This window comes from Microcaecilia unicolor, chromosome 14 (genome assembly GCF_901765095.1).
Source record: "Microcaecilia unicolor chromosome 14, aMicUni1.1, whole genome shotgun sequence".
Classification (NCBI taxonomy): Eukaryota; Metazoa; Chordata; class Amphibia; order Gymnophiona; family Siphonopidae; genus Microcaecilia; species Microcaecilia unicolor.
In genome coordinates this window covers 32,707,553-32,728,035 of record NC_044044.1, presented here as the reverse complement: position 1 = coordinate 32,728,035, position 20,483 = coordinate 32,707,553, and the positions used below count along the sequence as shown (strand labels likewise).

General features: G+C 40.7%; 4 protein-coding genes across 4 annotated transcripts; 1 reads left to right on the top strand and 3 right to left on the bottom strand.

Moving 5' to 3' along the window:
• Nucleotides 1–1,588: 1,588 nt before the first annotated feature.
• Nucleotides 1,589–14,513, bottom strand: LOC115458429 (olfactory receptor 5V1-like). Its single transcript, XM_030188395.1, has 2 exons — nucleotides 13,564–14,513; nucleotides 1,589–1,612 (listed from the first exon to the last, which is right to left on the bottom strand). Exon 1 carries the CDS (start codon nucleotides 14,511–14,513, stop codon nucleotides 13,587–13,589), a length of 927 nt encoding a protein of 308 aa, XP_030044255.1. The 3' UTR covers nucleotides 1,589–1,612; nucleotides 13,564–13,586.
• Nucleotides 1,652–2,578, bottom strand: LOC115458434 (olfactory receptor 5V1-like). Its single transcript, XM_030188401.1, has one exon. It carries the CDS (start codon nucleotides 2,576–2,578, stop codon nucleotides 1,652–1,654), a length of 927 nt encoding a protein of 308 aa, XP_030044261.1.
• Nucleotides 6,975–7,901, bottom strand: LOC115458430 (olfactory receptor 151-like). Its single transcript, XM_030188396.1, has one exon. It carries the CDS (start codon nucleotides 7,899–7,901, stop codon nucleotides 6,975–6,977), a length of 927 nt encoding a protein of 308 aa, XP_030044256.1.
• A 4,914-nt stretch (nucleotides 14,514–19,427) lies between the features above and the next one.
• Nucleotides 19,428–20,285, top strand: LOC115457411 (olfactory receptor 5V1-like). Its single transcript, XM_030186829.1, has one exon. The coding sequence runs from the start codon at nucleotides 19,473–19,475 to the stop codon at nucleotides 20,283–20,285; it is 813 nt and encodes a 270-aa protein (XP_030042689.1). The 5' UTR covers nucleotides 19,428–19,472.
• The last annotated feature ends 198 nt before the right edge of the window (nucleotides 20,286–20,483 follow it).

Genomic DNA, 20,483 nt, shown 5'->3' with positions numbered 1-20,483 from the left:
TCTGGTGCAGAGCCAGGAGTAACCTGGAACCAGCGATATTCAGTGATAAAGTTAGGGACAGTTAAAAAGCCATAAGTCCTGCTATCTGAACCCAGTCTCAGAGGATCCTGAAAAGTGTGTCATTCTTAAATTATCCTGAAGTCACACTGTGAGCTTTGCATCATAATATATTTTACATGAAATGGGTATAGGGGAAAGGGAAAACATAATGCTGGCTTTGCATACAGGTTAGAGTGGGAGGCCCGCAGAAATGGTTAAATGCATTTAAATGTGGTCATTATGCAGCCCGCAGCTAACAGCCTGTTGTGATGCTTTTGAACTTTGACCCCAAAGAAGGAGCTGATCTGAGAGCTGTTGGCCAGGCTTTGCAGGGACACGACAGGTCTACATTTTGGCTATATGAGTGGACAGCATTGCGCAGAAATTGGGAGCTGTGATTGGAAGGCAGATTAATATATTCTAGGGTAGCACTGAAGATAGGAGAATAATTCTTTTTTTTATTAAGATAGTACAGCAGATACATATCACAGGCTACGAGCCAGATTAATGAAGAAAAGTTTAATATCACATGGCTGAATTTTTCCAAAGCAACTTAGTGGTCACAGTACAATGACCTCATATAGTGTGATAATTTTCTAAGGGAAACAGACTCAGGAAAAGCAAACCTGCACATCTGCCACGTTTCCCATCCTCACCCCCAGGATCACCTCCCCAGCGTTCACGTGTACGTTTAAGCACATTTTCAAAAGTCCAGTTCTGCACATTATACATCGATATTCCTTTTGAAAACGAACAACCGATGTTAACTGCCAAAGTCTTCTGAACATCAACACCATTGTGTAGAAAAGTGGAGAGGTGTTAAGAAATTCAATTATCATGATGAAACTGTATATGTTATAAAATCCAATGATTTAAAATGTTTCTGCTCCTGTACATGGGGCGAATACTGCAAATCTCAAAGATCATACCTGAGACTCATTGCTCTTTATTTGAATTTCCAACAATCCTTTCTCACTTTTGGTAAATCATGCCTGCCCTTGATCATTATATTTTATTTTTGTTACATTTGTACCCCGCGCTTTCCCACTCATGGCAGGCTCAATGTGGCAGGCAATGGAGGGTTAAGTGACTTGCCCAGAGTCACAAGGAGCTGTCTGTGCTGGGAATTGAACTCAGTTCCTTAGGACCAAAGTCCACCACCCTAACCACTAGGCCACTCCTCCACTCTGAAATACAGAATTACCAACATTAAGGTTATTCTATCTATTGTACCTAAGTCGATGTGCTGAGGATTGGGAGGTACACACCAATAAGGAAGCAACTAAGCAGTACAGAGTGACATGGAAGGGGGGTGTATACAAGGACGAAGCATGGTTGGACTATGGGTGTGCATGCAAAAAGTGACAGGCATACTGATACAGAGACGCTCCTATTTACACTTGCAATTGACCTGGTATAAATGGTTGCGTCTAAACTTAGGTGTTTCCATGCAAACATGCTAATGTTCTGTAATGGTATCTTCATGATCAACACTCAGCATTAACCTGCTTTGATTCAACTTTAGAAAAAAGTACATCTATTTTGAAAGCACAAGGGCTGTACATCACCCAACCTATTCGTCTTCATCTCAAGCCCAGTTACCACACAGGGTTTATTTTCCATTTAAAACTTTTCTTAAGGCAGTTTTCACCTCTTTGTTTTTCAAGCTATAAATGACAGGATTGAACATTGGAATTAAGACATTATATAGCAGAGCTAAGAACTTATTTTGCTCTAACGACTGCAGTGACATTGGTCTGATATACAAAGAGATCATAGTCCCATAGAAGAGAATGACGACCGTGAGGTGGGAGGAGCAGGTGGAGAAGGCTTTGCGTCTTCCTTCCGTGGAATGGATCCTCAGGATGGTGGAGATGATGTAGACGTAAGATGTCAGAGTCGTAATAAAGCAAGGAAATGCCAAAAAAGCTCCAAAAATGTACGTCACGTTTTCAACGGCAGAAGTACTGGTACAGGACAGTTTTGGCAGTGCTGAGAGATCACAGTAAAAATGGTTAATCTCGTTGGACCCACAATAAGATAAACATGACAGAAGGACAGTGTGGGTCACTGGTTCCAAGAGCCCAAATATCCAGGACCCTGCAGCCATCAAAACACAGAGTCTGGAATTCATAATGACAGTATAGTGCAGAGGGAGACAGACTGCAACGTAACGATCGTAAGCCATGACTGAAATAAGGACAAACTCTACACTTGATAAAAGCAGAAAAAAATACACCTGTATAAAACATCCATATACGGAAATACCATGGTTTTTCCTTAAAAAAATGTCCATTAGTTTGGGGAGAGTGACCGAGGTGTAAGAGATGTCTACGAAGGACAGGTTACAGAGGAAAAAGTACATGGGGGTGTGCAGACGAGGGTCCAGGCACGTCACGGTTATAATAGTGAGGTTCCCCATCAGGATGATCAGGTAAAATAGTAAAAACAGAAGGAAAAGGGGGATTTGCAGCTCTGAAAATTCAGGAAACCCCAGAATGATGAATTCTGTCGCTCTGGTGATATTTGGCTCTTCCATTGCATTCTGGAAAGAGAAGAGACCTAATGAAATAAACATATTAGGGGAAATATTTAAAAGGGTGGCTGATGCGTAAAGTGAGTGGATGATTTATCTGTCTATTTTATTGATTTTCGGTATTTATATACCACCTAGACCTAACAATTTCTTTACAAATACTTTGATGTCCCCATGCATACCTCCGACCCACCCCCATCCTCCCACCCTGTCAGACTGTCATAGTAATGCTTGAATGTTTTCACTTATATACACTGTCAGCTAGCACATTTGCTTATTTCCGATCTGACGAAGAAGGGCAACCTTCGAAAGCTAATCAAGAAATGTATTAAGTTATGTCCAATAAAAAAGGTATCATCTTATTTTCTTTTCCATGTTTTATTTTGTTTGATTTCTATAGATTCTACGTGGAATGTTGCTATTCCACTAGCAACATTCCATGTAGAAGTTGGCCCTTGTAGATCACCAATGTGGCCGCGCAGGCTTCTGCTTCTGTGAGTCTGACGTCCTGCACGTACGTGCAGGACGTCAGACTCACAGAAACAGAAGCCTGCGCAGCCTTCTACATGGAATGTTGCTAGTGGAATAGCAACATTCCATATAGAATCTCCAATGGTAGCAACATTCCATGTAGAATCTCCAATGGTAGCAACATTCCATGTAGAATCTCCAATAGTAGCAACGTTCCATGTAGAATCTCCAATAGTAGCAACATTCCATGTAGAATCTCCAATGGTATCTATTTTACTGTCATAGTAATGCTAGAATGTTTTCACTTATATACACTGTCAGCTAGCACATTTGCTTGTTTCCGATCTGAGGAAGAAGGGCAACCTTCGAAAGCTAATCAAGAAATGTATTAAGTTATGTCCAATAAAAAAGGTATCATCTTATTTTCTTTTCCATGTTTTATTTTGTTTGATTTCTATTGATAACCTTGAGTGGACTAACACGGCTACCACACTCCTCTATTTACAAATACTGACACCGTCCCTAGTGGGCTCATAATCTAAGTAGTACATTGTACCTGGGGCAATGGAAGGCTACGTGACTTGCCCAGGGTCACACGGAGCTGCAGCAGGAATTGAACCCAGTTCCCCAGGATCTCGGCCCACTGCTGATTGTTAGCGTAGCAGGTTGTGGACCTGGGGAACCGGATTTAATTTCTGCTGCTGCCTAACAATTGGGCCACTCCTGTCTTTATCTCGGATATTCCTCAGGATTATCCATGTAGATCTGACAGCTCAAGGCATAGTCCTCAACTTATTTCTTTGCACGTTAGTTATACAGCCTAACTTTTACTAACAAAGTCCCCACCTCAGAATTTCCCAGTCCCTCCTTTTACAAAATGGATACATTTTAGATGATCTTCCCCCAACTTTATGCACTTGTCAGCCCAGCATTTTTTAAAACAATCAGCTGAAGTTGATTGCATTAGTACTCTTTAACTTCAGCCTGAGTACGTGTAAAAATGAAAGATCCTTTATTCTGGTTAAGAACGTCTGTTGGGGATCAGCTAATGACATTGGGTTGGTGCATAAGTACGCAAGTGTTGCCATACTGGGACAGACCGAAGTTCCATCAAGCCCAGCATCCTGTTTCCAACAGTGGCCAATTCAGGTCACAAGTACCTGGCAGAAACCCAAAGAGTAGCAACATTCCATGTAGAACCCCAAAGAGCAGCAAGATTCTAGAATTCTAAAGAATAACAAGATTCCATGTAGAACCCCAAAGAGTAGCAACATTCCATGTAGAACCTCAAAGAGTAGCAACATTCCATTCAGAATCCCAAGTACATAAGTGTTGCCATACTGGGACAGACCGAAGGTCCATCAAGCCCAGCGTCCTGTTTCCAACAGTGGCCAATCCAGGTCAAGATCCCAAAACAGTACAATACATTTTATGCTGCTTATATCTTAGAAATAAGCAGTGGATTTTCCCCAAGTCCATCTTAATAATGGTCTATGGACTTTTCCTTTAGGAAGCCATCCAAACCATTTTTAAACCCTGCTAAGCTAACTGGAGGCCAGTGGCTCATTGGTACCTTGCAGAAAGGTCTGAGGAGACTCATAGGGCATATGGTCTTTATCTGCTGTCATTTTCTGCTCCTAAAGATTAGAAAAGGTTCGGATACATTTCTCCTGCAGGTCCTCGTAATCTCAGCTCTATTCTGACTTGATTTGCATGCTGATTGAGTTCAGACCCGCCCTCTACCATCTATTACATTCTCTCTAAATCATGGTACCATCTACTCCCAAGATTAAAGATCTATAAAGAAGCATCAGACGCAGCGTCCTAACCTGCAGGGTAACGCCAGGAACTGCACCAGCTCTGCCCTGAAGATCCTCAGCATTTACACTGACTGCACAGAGCTCTGGGAAGGATCCCACCCCAGAGGATGAAAAAAACAACAACATGCATTGCAAACCACATGGGAGACAATCAACCTTGTTTCATGTATTTGGTTGGAGAATTCGATGGTCTAGGAATCTAATTTTTACATACATTTCTGTAGAAATCACTGGAAGAGGTAGTACAAACAAAAAGGGGTTACAATGTTTATCTATCTATCTATATATTAAAAAAGCCTGTGGATATTAACACAGACACATCAATTTTCAGTAGGACGTCTGGAGCATATAATGTTATTTGGTGCCACCAAATATGCAAGAGTAAACTAGGAGGGTCGATATTAAACCATGCTGAGCTGTCCGTTGATATTCAGACTCACTGAACCAGGTAGCGGCATGAAAAATTGGCTTCAATGTCATAATCTATATGTATTTGTAGTCCCAGGCCCACAACACCCGTTCCCTGTCCTGTCATTCTACGTTACGCACTAACATTTACCCACCGAATATATGCAAATCCTTCTCCATTAAAAACATCTTCTGGCCTTCCCCCAATTCCACTTCCCACCCCCAGACACTCGTACTCTATTAGTGGCCCTGCTTTCCTCTGAGGGCAGGAAAGATCCCCAGTGCTGCCATAGCAAATGAAGCAAAGATCATCAGTTCTGGTGCCTCTGTTAAAATTGTTTCTAGGTCTCCGATTTACTTTTGAAACAATGAACTGCCTTTGGGACGTTCGACCTGGTGTATCGACTCTCATTTAACGTTGATGTGTATAATCTGCTTAACCTTCAAGTTCTAGGTGGAGGAAAAACCAGATTAAAATGACGTATTTAAAAAAAAAATCTTTTTATTAGCAAGTGGAGCAAATCCTTACATGAAAACAAATGTGTACACAGTATAACAATAATCCAGGGGCCTTGATCCACAGTCATTGATATGACGTCCCTACTTGTTCATGAGGATTGATTATCTGGTGCTTTTTCTGGGGACCAGTGGAATTAATCCCTCCCTCTATCTGCTCTATAGTCTCCTCATCTTGGTCTCCCCAATCTGTAATTGTAATTATTACCTTTGAAAAAGCCGGGTTTTCTAAACTCGATGGAAGCTCATGCAGTCTGGCATTAATCTGATCTCTGGAGAGTTAACAGTGGCCCTACCCAGTGCCTGAAAAATGTATTTCGTCCTCAAACTGTAGAAGCAAAACCTTTCCCATATCTCTCAACCTGGAGAGCTAATGGGGCTACAGAAACAACTACCCTCCATGCTGTGTAAAGCAGAGCTCAATGATCTGAACCCAGAGAGGATTCCACTTTGTGCCTCAAGACGTGATGGGCACTGAATGGCCTTGTTAGGGGAATTTATTCATTTCACCTGAATGTCGTGGGACAAACACACTGTACCCAGTGAAAAGGGGAAAACGTTATGACATAACTTTAGCAAAGAATAAACAATCCATAATCTAAAAAATAATCTTCCAGCCAAAAAATGTTCATCTTTCTTTTCCTGTAACGAATGTTATTAACACTGCCTGCTCTTCTTCCGACAGTTCACACGTGTGCAAGAGTCCCTGCGTGTGCATATAATCACACATATATGAACGCGCCCTCTTTAAAAGACTGCACAGTATTATCAGATAAAGACATTTTGTGGCAAATGGCAGCTTATCCCTAGAGCTCTCTGCCCTTCACATCATCATGAAACTGCGTGAGACAAAATAAGTCAGATAATGTGGTTAAACATTGCTGACACAAGAAAATTTGAATTATTTAAATATTTTCACAGCATTACTAGCCATGAATTGTGTCTTCCAACAGTCCACCTCAGAAGCCTTCCATAAAACATTCATACATTATAATGCCAGGTCCTAGGTGTAGGTATTTAGATCCTGGAACCCCAATCTCTTGGTAATTCCCATAACAGAAATATATTCATGTTGTTACTAAAGATAAATTATTTCACTTGATGCTTCTTATTCTGTGTCTCTGATACACTGGGGATGTACTGACCTGGGTCCCCAAACAGAGAAAGTATTCTGAAAGTAACATTTATTTTCTATTAGAACATTTTCTTAAAGCAGTTTTTACCTCTGTGTTTCTGAGACTATAAATGATGGGGTTAAACATGGGAATTAGGACGTTATACAACACTGCAAAGAGTTTGTTTTGATCCAGTGACTGCAGGGAGGTCGGTCTCATATACAAACACATTGTAGTCCCATAGAAGAGAATAACGACCGTCAGGTGGGAGGAGCAGGTAGAGAAGGCTTTGCATCTCCCCTCCGTGGACCGGATCCTCAGGATGGTGGAGATGATGTAGACGTAAGACAGAAGAGTTGTAATAAAGCAGGGTAGCTCTACGAAAACAGCAAAAATGTACGTTGCACTTTCTATGGTCGAGGTGCTGCTACAGGAGAGTTTCAGCAGCGCGGAGACATCACAGAAGAAATGGTTAATCACATTGGACCTACAGTAAGAGATGTAAGATACAAGAACAGTGTGTGTCATTGGCTCCATAATCCCAGAAATCCAGGACCCAATGGCCATCAGCACACAGACTCTCTGATTCATAATTACAGTGTAATACAGAGGGTGACATATCGCAACGTAGCGATCGTAAGCCATGACTGAAATGATAAGAACTTCTACACAACCAAAGCACAGGAAAAAATACATCTGTGTAAAGCATCCCTTTACGGAAATTCTCTGAGTCTTCCTTAAGAAGATGTCCAGCAGTTTTGGGATACTGACCGAGGTACTACAGATATCGATTAAGGACAAGTTGCAGAGGAAAAAGTACATGGGGGTGTGCAGTTGAGGGTCCAGGCATGTCACGGTTATTATAGTGAGGTTCCCCATCAGGATGATCAGGTAAATCAGTAAAAACAAGAGGAAAAGGGGGATTTGCAGCTCCTGAAATTCAGAAAACCCCAGAATGAAAAATTCTGTCGCTGTGGTGGTATTTTCCTCTTCCATTGGATTCTGGGATGAAAAGAAATAAATGAGTTAGAAACTGACTTGTGGCAGGTGACTGGATAGTGGGAAGTGGAGTTTACCCTGAGGAAAGAGGTGTCACCAATGGTGCATCTCAGGGATCAGTCTTCAGATATTGCACAGGACCCATCAGGAAAGGTCTAGGGTTCAGCACAATAGCACTCTTGTAACAGAGTAGATACCCTGGCAGATACGGAAAATACAAAGAGATTCAAGTGAAGCTTCGAGAATGGGCAAGAGCCTTGAAGCTAAGATTTAATGCTAAAACAATGGAAGGTCAGGATTTTGAGTTTTGCCGAAGCTCAAGGGAGCAGTACACTATGGGAGGGCGATCTTATCTGATAATCTTAAGGTAGCCAAGCAGGTAGATAGACTGACAGCAATATCTGATGGATGTTTGACGAGGATGTCCAATAGGAAAAATGACGTGCTATTTCTGTATGTGTCTTTGGCGAGGTATTACTGGAATAAAATGCCCCCTCTATACCCCCGCACACATTTCAATGCCTTGTCTCCCATTTTAGCCTTCATCTGTTCCATTTCTCTTCTTCCTATTAGGGGCAGAAATCTGCCTACCATCTTCTTCTGCACTTCTGCTTTGAATATATCTGACTGCAAACGATGGATGTGAGGTCTAACCAGTTCCTAATATACAACACTCCATCATTATCTACTGTATTACAAATTGAGAGCAGCTTAAACTCCGACTGACATACTTAATGGTTATCCAAAGAAAACCTTGCAAACTAAACTCTGCCAACTTCTAAAGCTAGGTTTTCAGCATAGGAGCCGACTCTGTGCGTGCTTGAGCACCCCCAATATTGAGAAAATTCTTTGTATGTGTCCAGGGAGGGGTTATTTCCACTGGGCTTAGCACCCCCAATAATTATGAAAAGTTGGCTCCTATGGTTTTCAGTAGAACTAGGTTTTCCTAGAGAAACTTTCTACAGGGTTTTCATGGTCCCCCTATATTTCAAATGTTCAGCAGCCTAAACAATTATCTAAAGGAGACAGCCTGTAAAGAATTAAGCCCTTTGATCAGACTGCTTTTCCCATAATTATCTACGCATATCCTAAGTAAAGCAGGTTGTTTACAGATAAAATCAGTGCTTCCATGGATAAACTTGTCCCTTCCAGGAAGCCCCTGTCGTTAATGGCAAAGACACTGTTATGAGTTATCACAGTCAAACCCTTGATGGAGATTTTTAGCATTTATCTCATTGGGTTATTTTGAATTCTATTTTTTTAAAATATTTAACCAGCTAATTATTCTAAGCACATTTAATTTTATTACCTTTTCAGGTCTGGTGCTAAAAATATTCAATTATATCTCATTGATACAAAAGTGATTTGAAATAGTGCAACGTTTAACTGCCTGGCCCCGTTGAGAAGACAAATATATTGAAAAGGAGAGGCGATGAAATATACCGTTGCAGGACATCAAATTTCAGTTGCAGTGGTTCAGATAAAGCTCAGGGTCTTTCTGTGGGAGATGCTTTATTTCCTGAAAATGAATGAAGGCATTGAAAAGTCTAAAATTTCTCTCCTGTTTAAACAGTGGTGATGACAGTACCCCGGGTGCTGGAGACTCCAGTGAGGTGTTTAATCCGTACGAGGATAAATTAGGTTATGCTAGAAGATGGAAATGCAGGAAAACCATTAATCAGACTTTCAGGATTTTTAATCTAGATGCAGAAAGAACAAAGCAATAAAAAGAGATTGTACATGTCTGTCAAGACCCCAACCAAATTTCTTCATAATATCAAATTTCAAAAGATCACATCTTCATATTTATTGAGATCTGCTTTGCCTATTTACTAACTACTATTCTCTCTCAAAAAAAGCCCTCCTCTCCCAAAATCAAAATGCTGATAAGTAGCACTGCGGCGTCCGAATGGCACTAGCTCAGATCAGATAATTCTCGGCAGTCAGAAATATTTATCCCTACTGTGAATTCCTTAGAGAAACGATCCCTAAAGTCAACATGTGAAATCATAGCACGCACAGCAGAGAATCTAATGAGTTCTGCACCAGCTGATCAATGAATTGATCTTATCTACATCAAAAGATACTCATCGACAATGCAAAATCTGTGATTCTGTCTTAGGACTTTTCCTTCTTGTATCACAAGAAGGCGCTTTTCTAAGAATTATTAGAAGCATGCTAGTTACATGAATATTTAAAGATAAAGATAAGATAGGTGAGCAAACGGCATTTTATTGCATCAACCCCTCAATATATTTGAAGTAGTTCTGCATATTTAACACATTTTGAATATGATTAATGCATTAAAATGTAACTTGCGATTAACTCATTAAAATTATTAATGCATCAAGCTCCCTGCTGGGGAGGGGAGGGCAGGGAAAGAGAATAGATGGAAACTAGACAAATTTCATGAGAAAGAAAAATGGAAGAGCGTGGAATATGAAAGATGGATATAAGGCAGGAAGTGAAGAAGAAAGGAGGGGAGAAAAGAAGTAGTAAATGGAAAGGACTGGAAACAGCACAGAAAGAGGGAACAAGTAATTGTTGTCTCGTGATTTTATTTTTCTAGTTTAGTAATTGAAACATGTCAGTTTAATTAAGAGTTTAACTGCATCGTGCCCCCCTCACATTTCCTCCTGCTCATATGTGATTTATCTGGTACTACATTGGTTATTTTTGTGAACCACTTAGGTTTTGTATTATGCAATGTAGGGCCAGCACCCATATAGCTTCCAGGTAGCGGCTGAAGGTGTGGATCTGCGTCCCTTACTCTCACCCACCCCAACATGATCCGGCACCACCTCCTAAACCCTCCACTCACATCAAACCCTGATACCCCTACTCTCGTCAGACTCCCCTGAACCCCCCTCACATCAGATCCCTGATCCCCCTACTCTCATCACACGTTCATGATCCTCCTGTTCACATCATACCCACCAAACTCCCCCCCCCCAAACCCACTCATCTGTAGTTTCCCACCCTCCAGAGCCTGAAGACATCCCTGGGGCTGTAGTGTCAGAGATTATTCTGAGTGGGGTATTATAGTCACAGTGACCCTCTAATAGCTGATGAATTGCACATATGTCTAGAGTTGTAATCATGTTTCTCTATCAGCTGCATCCTAGGCCTCAAATATTTTAGTAAAGTGTTTTGATTTATGAACAACTCAAACCATGGTTGATTTCTGTTTCCCTGCTGGATCCCTTCAGGGTCTCTACTACTACTGCTAATCATTTCTTTAGTGTTACTAGACGTAGTCAGCGTTGTACACATTATATGCAGGTACTTTCTCTGTCCCTAGAGGGTTCACAATCTAAGTTTTTGTACCTGGGACATTGGAGGGTTAAGTGACTTGCCCAAGGTCACAAGGAGCTACAGTGCGAATTGAACCCATGTTTCCAGGATCAAAGCCCACTGCACTGACCATTAGGCTCTTCCTTCTCTTAGGGCCTTGCTGCAAGTCTTCCTTCTGTCAGAGAGGCCCTGTGGGTTGTTTGAGGCCTCGGCAAGCATCTTGATATGCCCTCGTACCCAGGTGAGATGTGGAAGGAGGTTTACACTTAATCTACTAGAGATGGAAAAGTTTCTTCCACTATTCTTTCTCTGTCCCAGTTCTTTCTTCCCTTTTGGGTTTTCCTATATTTTCCTCAGTCGACTCTGACGATTTTCTCTCTTATCTCTTCTGCTCCCTCTATATATCAGGACTTGTATCATCTATCTTTTCCCCAGTCTATCCCTCCCTCTCTTTCTCCTGTTTTTCCCTCCAGCTTCCCCTTCCCTCCACTCTTTTCTCTGTTTGTTCCAGTTCTGCTTAATTCATTTCACACCCTTCTCTCTCTCATCACAACCTCTCTTGCATATCTCTATTTCTTCTCATGTCTTTAGTCTTGGTTCTCTTCCGGTATCTTAGTTCTCTTTTTTAACCCATGTGCTCTTGTGGGACAAATCTGTGGCATGGTGTGGGAAAAGGGACACTGCCCAGTACAGTAAGAGACTAGGAGGGAGCTGATTTGACAACTTACAACAGATCTGCCTCTTAGCAATATGAGGGGACCTTTTGCAAAGCTGTGTCAGCGTTTCTAGCTTGCGATAAATGCGGAGACGTCTATGGTTTATGTTTAACTTATTCTTGCTGTACACTGCCTGGAGTGAATTCTTTCAAAATAAATAATAATAATAATTATAAAAAATAAGTTCTGCAGAAACTGGGAGCAGAAGGGTAAAACAGGGTGGGACAGATTAATTTAGTACAGGGCAGCACCGAAGATAGGAGAACAGTTCTGTGTATTTTTAGGACAGTATTGCAGATATGTATCAAATGCTAGAAGCCAGCTTAATAAAGAAAAGTTTAATATCATAACCGGTGAATTGTCTAAAAGTTTCACAGTGGTGAAAATAACTAGCATATATCATAGTACAATGACCTCTTATGGCTTAGGAGACATGTGATAATGAACACAGAATAAAGACATTTTTCACTGCACATCACGCAGGAAACTTTCAAAAAGTTCACTTCTACATAAAGTCTACGGGTACTTTCTACCGTTTGAAAATTAATGTAAAATCTAAGACAAAGAGGCTCAGGAAATGTAAAGCCGAAAATCGGCACCTGCTGCTTGTGGGGATCATTTGTCCCTACCTCACCCCCAGGATCACCTCCCCAGTATGCTGGGGGACTTTTAAGCACATTTTCAAAGGTCTGATCTTACACATTTGTACACTGAAATCCCTTTGAAAATGAGCAAACGATGTTAACCAGAAAAGCTTTTTTGAACATCAACCCCATTGTGTTGAACAGTGAGGAGGGAAAAGAAACTCAATTATTGCGATGACCGCAGAAAAACTAATAATTCATACCAAAACCCAATGATTTTTAACAATGTCACGAGTTCAAAAAAAGAGCCGTCTGTCACACCATTACATGGGGGGGGGGGGGGGGGGGATATATTGCAAATCTCAGACTGTCCTTTCTCTTTTTGGTAATTCACATGTGCCTCGATCATAATGTCAGAAATTTGGTATTCCTGTTTTGTATAAAGGAGGTCATTCTATAAATTGGGGTGTGCGTTCTACATATGCATATCCTAAATGCCAATGATTGCACAAAGATGACCTAGGTGGTTTTGGCTAAGGAAGTGTGTAACGGCAGAATGGCGTATGTCTGGGCTTGGGCGAATCTTGAAGTGCTGTGTGTAACTTATAGAATATTATCAGTTATGCACATCACTTGACGTAAATGGTCATGCCTAAACTGAAGTGCTCACATATCAATTTCATCAAAATCTAAATAAATATAACAGGTTACACCTTTTTCAGTAGTAGCTCAAGGTGAGTTACATTCAAGTACACTGGATATTTCTTTGTCCCAGGAGGGCTCACAATCTAAGTTTGTACCTGAGGCAATGGAGGGTTAAGTGACTTGCCCAAGGTCACAAGGAGCAACAGTGGGATTTGACCCGGCCATCTCTGGATTGCAAGACTGGTGCTCTAACCACTAGGCCACTCCTCCACACCATTTATAATGTTATCTTGATGCACGGATGCTGTTATAGGAATTGGCGCACCTAAATAGAACCTCCAATTCATAGGACTTACCTCTTAAATAAACATTAACTCGCCTTGAGTCTCTCCTCAGAAAAAGATCTGTACAGCACCCAACCTATCCCGATCATCAAACAGGATTTATTTCACATTTAAAATTTTTCTTAAGGCAGTTTTCACCTCTTTGTTTTTCAAGCTATAAATGACAGGGTTGAACACAGGAATTAAGACATTGTATAACAGAGCAAAGAACTTATTTTGATCCACTGAGTGCACAGATGTTGGCTTCATGTACAAACACATTGTAGTCCCATAGAAGAGAATAACGACCGTCAGGTGGGAGGAGCAGGTGGAGAAGGCTTTGCGTCTCCCCTCCGTGGACCGGATCCTCAGGATGGTAGAGATGATGTAGACGTAAGACATGAGAGTTGTAAAAAAACAAGGCAGGGCTAAGAAAGTCCCAAAAATGTATGTTATACTTTCAAGGGCAGACGTGCTGGTACAGGACAGTTTTGGCACTGCTGAGAGATCGCAGTAAAAATGGTTAATCTTGTTGGTCCCACAATAAGATAAACATGATATAAGGACAGTGTGGGCCACTGGTTCCAAAATGCCAAACATCCAGGACCCAGTGACCATTAATACACAGAGTCTGAAATTCATAATGACAGTATAGTGCAGAGGGAGACAGACTGCAACGTAACGATCGTAAGCCATGACTGAAATAACAACAAATTCGGCACTTGTTAAAAGCAGAAAAAAATACATCTGAATAAAACAGCCATATAGAGAAATCCTCTGACTCTGCCTTAAAAGGATGTCCATTAGTTTGGGGAGGGTGACGGTGGTGCTTGAGATATCCAGGAAGGACAAGTTACAGAGGAAAATGTACATGGGGGTGTGGAGACGAGGGTCCAGGCACGTCACGGTTATTATAGTGAGGTTCCCCGTCAGGATGATCAGGTAAATCAGTAAAAACAGAAGGAAAAGAGGGATTTGCAGGTCTGGAAATTCGGAAAACCCCAGAATGATGAATTCTGTCACTCTGGTGATATTTTCCTCTTCCATTGGATTCTGAAAGGAGAAGAGAGTCTTGTGCAATGAATATATTATGAGAAATACTTAAATCAGCTGCCGCCCTTTCATCTGTTTACTGCTGCCGTTCAGCAGGATTGTCCATGTAGATCTGACAGCTGAATTGCATTTCCCTAAACTTCAGCACCTGAAGTTGAACGATATAAGTGTTTTTGAATATCAACCCATTTAACCTTAAAAATGAAAGATCCTTTATTCTGGTTTGGAACTTCTCTGGGGATCAGCTAATGATTAGGTTCAAAATCTAAGACCAGGCTACTGCCCCATAGCTGTATTCTCGTTTGGTGGATTGGTACAGAAAATTGCAACAGATAAAGACAATCATCGCAATGCAGTCGTACAGCTTTCTGGATTATGTTTCTAATGGTTAAATGGACCCTACGATAGATGGTGGGGGCAGAAGAGAAATGCATGATGTTTGAGTTTCTATTACTCTCCCTCTCTGTATCTTCTTACCATCTGCCCATAAACCTCTTCCACTCCTGAGATTAAAGTTCTAGAAAGAAGCATCAGATGCAGCGTCCTTACCTGCAGAGTAATGGCAGGAACTGCTCTGAAGATCCTCAGAATTTACAGCTATTTATTCTCACTGCACACAGTTCTGGGAAGGATTCCAGAGGATGAAAGAGCAACACTCAGGGGAGAACGTGAGCTTGCATCATGCATTTGCTTAGAGTATTGATACCCTTTGAGTCTAAATTTTTCATTCATTTCTATAGGTATCACTAGAAGAGGCAGCACAGACCAAAATAGTAGCAGAATTAACTGCGGCGGGCGGGGGGGGGGGGGGGGGGCAGGACATGGGATAAAAACAGACAAATGTTCAGCAAGACGTCTTTAGAAAAATTTGGAACATTTAAGCTATATTTTTCAAATGATTCCAATATCTAAGTATACATCTACGTATCCAAATATCAGGGCTTCTACGTGTTAGTGGACCAGTCAATATTCAGATAGCACTGGTCATCATTTTTTTAAAGCTGACTGCTGTTGACTAAAATTCAATACTGAGCCATATCCAGGCCTGACATTGAATAACTCGCACAGAGGATCATCAATTTAACGAATTCTGAACTTCCTTTACAAGTGTGGTGCCCCTTCCCAGAAGTCCTCCGTCCCCCCCCCCCCCCCCCCGGCTTACCTTCATATACAATGGTGGCCTAATGTTTAGACCTTCTTTCTAGAATTAACCCCATAGTGCTGTATGTGGAGTATAGGATATACATTTGACCCAGACACGGAAAAACCAGATCTAACTTCGGCCTTGAATGTTCATGATAAGTGGTGCCTCATAGTTCTCAGCTTCAGAATAACTGTTGGAAAGGTTCCAGTTTTGATCAGGTAACCTCAGCAGCCAAACATATTTATCCTCACCCTGAGTAATGCACAACAGTGAATGACGTTACTTCTGTTCCTTTGAAATAATACTTAACACCCATTAATTGATCACTAGGTATAACATAGAGAGCAACATTTTTGATGGTTCCACCCCTAAATATTTGGTTGGTACTTGAGCTTCATCCTCTCATTCATTTGAAACAAGATGACCAGTGGAGTGCCTCAAGGGTTAGTACTGGGCCAATCTTTCTGATTGATATCTATGAAGGAATAGAAGGGAAATTTTCAAAAGATCTGCACCAGAGTGGACACCCATGGGAGAACAGAAAGAAAGTGATGTGCAAAAACTAGAGGGCCAGTTAAATGCAAGGCAGTTAACCTTTAATGCAACGAAATATAGGGCGCCTAAAAAATCAGCACTGAAATGTGCTAAGTGTATTCTATAATTGGTGCTTAGATTTAGGTGCCGATTATAGAATACGCTTAGTTGACATCTCAACGCAAAAATCTAAGCATATTCATATACATCAATGAAAAGCTGGCATAAATCCCAGCGCATAGATTTAGGCACACTGGGCCATATTCTATAACTAGGTGCGTAAATTTCACAACACCCATAAAATGCCTATTTCCCCACCCATAACCAAGCCCCTATTTGCTTGTGTGTATTAGAAGTTTGATGTAAATTCTGCGCCTAAATTCTAATCAGTGCCAATTAGCGCTCATCATTGCTTGTTAAGTGCTATTATCAGCGCTCATTAGCTTGTTAAATTATGTGCTGTATAGAATCCGGGAGTTATAGTGCAAATACCCAAAGGAACTGTATATGTTAACATGGAGAGGCTGATGAGCATGGAGTTTGGGATGATAGTATCTGAGGATCTCAAGGTGGTGAAAAACTATGAGTTGTCAAAGTTAGAAGGGCTCAGTCACAAACAGAAGAAAAAAACCTCCACGAATGAAGCACCAAGTGCAAAACAGTAGGGGAGACCCAAAGTAAGGAACCTCTTGCAGAGGTTTCCAAATTCTTTTTATTGAGTGGAGGAGTAGCCCAGTGGTTAGTGCAGTAGACTTTGATCATGGGGAACTGGGTTCAGTTCCCACTGCAGCTCCTTGTGACTCTGGGCACGTCACTTAACCCTCAAAATGGTAAGAGGTCTCCATCAGAAGATGTATGAGAAGAAACTAGGGGGAGGGAGTGTTTCAAATGCTCAATGAGTGTGGTGGAATGAATATTGCTGTAATTAAACTCTGGAATTCGTTGGTAAAGAAGGTTAGCTTAGCAGAGTTTAAAAAAGGTTTGGATGGCTTCCTAAAGGAAAAGTCCATAGACCATTATTAAATTGGGGAAAATCCACTATTTCTGGGATAAGCAGTATAAAATGTTTTGTATTTTTATGGGATCTTTCCAGGTACTTGTGACCTGGATTGGCCACTGTTGGAAACAGGGTGCTGGGCTTGATGGACATTTAGTCTGTCCCAGTATGGCAATACTTATCTACTTATTCTTCAGTGCATGCTTTAGATGTACAGGTATAAGCAGAACCTTTTCCAAAATCTGTAGCAAACTGCCTTATATTTGCATATGGAGAAAGCTAATCATCTTTAAGGGCAGAAAGAACTGAAATGTATTCAAGCCTGGTGGCCAGAGAAACATGGTTTGGATATCACTACATTTTATTCCTTTTAATACTGGGGCGTATACCATTTTTGTACTTCCTGTGGTCTTGCACTGCTCAGGCGTGTGCTGTGCAGTGTTTTTCACCTCGTTATTCCTGTTGGTCAAGAAGGACCAGATATTTTAATTGTAGACCTAATGTTGAAGCTCTCTCTATTCTCTGCCGTGTTGTCAGGCTCAGTGATGCTTTCCCAGTGGGATCTGCAGTGAGTATGAATATAAGTGATTGCTGTGGATTACTAAATTGGAGAGTATGCAGAAGCAATCCTTATTACCAAGGTAAGAGCTGTGGCAATGTGGAACTTTGTTGATCTTAGCAGTCAGGGATTTGAGTGTAGTATTTATTTCTAAAGCTCAGGTCTTTCTGTCGTACCTGTCTGCATCTTTATGTACGTCTCATTTTGACCGTGTGACAAATCATTGGATAAATAAAAATAAATGCAAATTTGAAGGACATGCAAATTTAACAGTAAAAGGAAGATTCTATATTTCCCCCCTGTCTTCTTAAGTCTGTCAGGGGATAATTAACACAGGACGGAGAGCTACCTGCAGAAAGAAAGGACAAATAGGTGCAGACAGAGGTTGCAAGACCCTTCCCCTAAGAGCTTTCAATGGAATGGAAGGTGGGAATGAAATAGGTTGGAAAATGCAGTGCTGACTGGAGCAGTGAATGAAGCAGAGCAAAAGGAGATCTGGAGGTAAAGAACAGACAGGAATCAGAGAGAATTAACTTTGACAAGATTGTGGAGAAAGGAACGCTATTTTACTAAGGGTAGTAATATTAAAATGTAGGGTTGTGCCAGGAAAATAGGTCCTTTTCTTTTATTTCATGTTATTATCACTTTACTTTGATTAAATCTCTCCATTTCATTCATCTTGTTGTACCCACTTATCATTTTTTTAAAAATTTGTATTTGTAATTTCACAGATAATTACAAGATACTCTTGTTCCAGAAACTCAGAGATAACATAACTCAAGAGAGGAAAAAACAATTACAATTCTCATATCAGAAAAAAAATTCCCTTTTCTTAGACCGCCATAAAGGACCTCAATAGGGGGGAGTCAAATACGTTGAGCAGAACAAACAAATTATTCAAAATTATTAGGTAGTAGGGTAGTTAATACTACACTATTTCCCCTAGCCCGAGAGGTCATTTGGCAATCTTCTTTAATTCAACAAAGCTTTTCAATTGTTCAGATTCATAGAAAATATACTTATTGTCCAAATATTTGATCAAACATTTACATGGGTAAGCTAGCAAAAAGCTAGCCCCCAATGCTTTAACTTTATCTCTCAATAAGAGAAACTCTCTCCTTTTTTCCCTGGGTGTACCTAGTAACATCCGGGTAGATCCACACTCGGGCTCCCAAAAAAGATTTTTGAGCACTTTTAAAGTATAGTTTCACAATTGAATTAAGGTCCTGCTCAAATACAAAGGAAACAAGCAAGGTTGAGCGAGTTTGGATTTCAGGCAAAGAGTTTTCTAGAAAAGCTGTCAAATTCCACTTATCATTTTTGACATTAATGTTGTTTTAGGATAGCCATGTGATAGGAGTTAGTGTCCTACTGTGGATTAAAAACTGGTTAAAAGATAGAAAACAGAGAGTAGCGTTAAATAGTCAGTATTCTCAGAGAAGGGTGGGGTTAAGCAGGGGATAATATATGTGTAGAACAGAGGCAACTATTTTTCTCTATTTCTCAGCTGGGAACATTCTTCATAGTTTCAACCTTACTGTTCTTGGAATGAGTGGAATTTCTAATCACCTCTTACTTTCCATCTCTTTTTAATTCCAGATTCTAATGGAAGAGGAAAATATCACCAGAGTGACAGAGTTCTTCATTCTGGGGTTTCCTGAATTTCCAGACCTACAAATAGCCCTTTTCTTTCTATTTTTATTGATTTACCTCATCGTCATGTTGGGGAACCTCACTATAATAACCGTGACATGCCTGGACCCTCACTTGCACACCCCCATGTACTTTTTCCTCTGTAACTTGTCCTTCATAGACATCTCTTACACAACTCTTACTCTCCCCAAACTGTTGGACATCTTCTTAACGAAGAGTCAAAGAATTTCCTCCGTTGGGTGTTTTACGCAGCTGTATTTGTTTATTGCCTTGACGTATGTAGAATTTTTTCTGCTTACTGCCATGGCTTATGACCGTTATGTGGCGATATGTCATCCGCTTCATTATCCCATTATTGTGAACGAAAAAGTCAGTGTATTGATGGCTACTGGGTGTTGGACCTTTGGGTTTTTGGTTCCAGTGGCAGCCACTGTCCTTATGTCACATTTCTCTTATTGTGGGTCCCATGAGATTAACCATTTCTTTTGTGATATCTCATCTCTGCTAGCTTTGTCATGTAGTAGAACGTATGTTATTGAAGGTATGAGCTTAGTCTTTGGTATTATCATAGCATTGCCCTGTTTTATGACAATCCTGATATCATATATCTACATCATTTCCACCATCCTGAGGATTCGTTCTGCAGAGGGGAGACGCAAAGCCTTCTCCACCTGCTCCTCCCACCTCACGGTCGTTATTCTTTTCTATGGGACTATAATGTGTTTGTATATGAGACCAATGTCTGTGCAGTCACTGGGTCAAAACAAACTCCTTAGTCTGTTGTTTAATGTCTTAATTCCCATCCTTAACCCTCTCATTTACAGCCTGAAAAACAGGGAGGTAAAGGGGGCCCTAAAAAAACTTTTTATTAGAAAATAATGTTTCTAAATATTATTAACATTTAAATGACTGGCATAAAATGTAGACCCCCCTTGAGAGATTTAATGCACTGTAGTTGAAACTGAAGACTTTATTTATATATCTATATAATTATTTGGTGGATTTTGGACAAACAATGATAATGGGTAATGTACTTGTGTAGGCTTTACTCAACTTTTTTCTTAGAATAATTACACA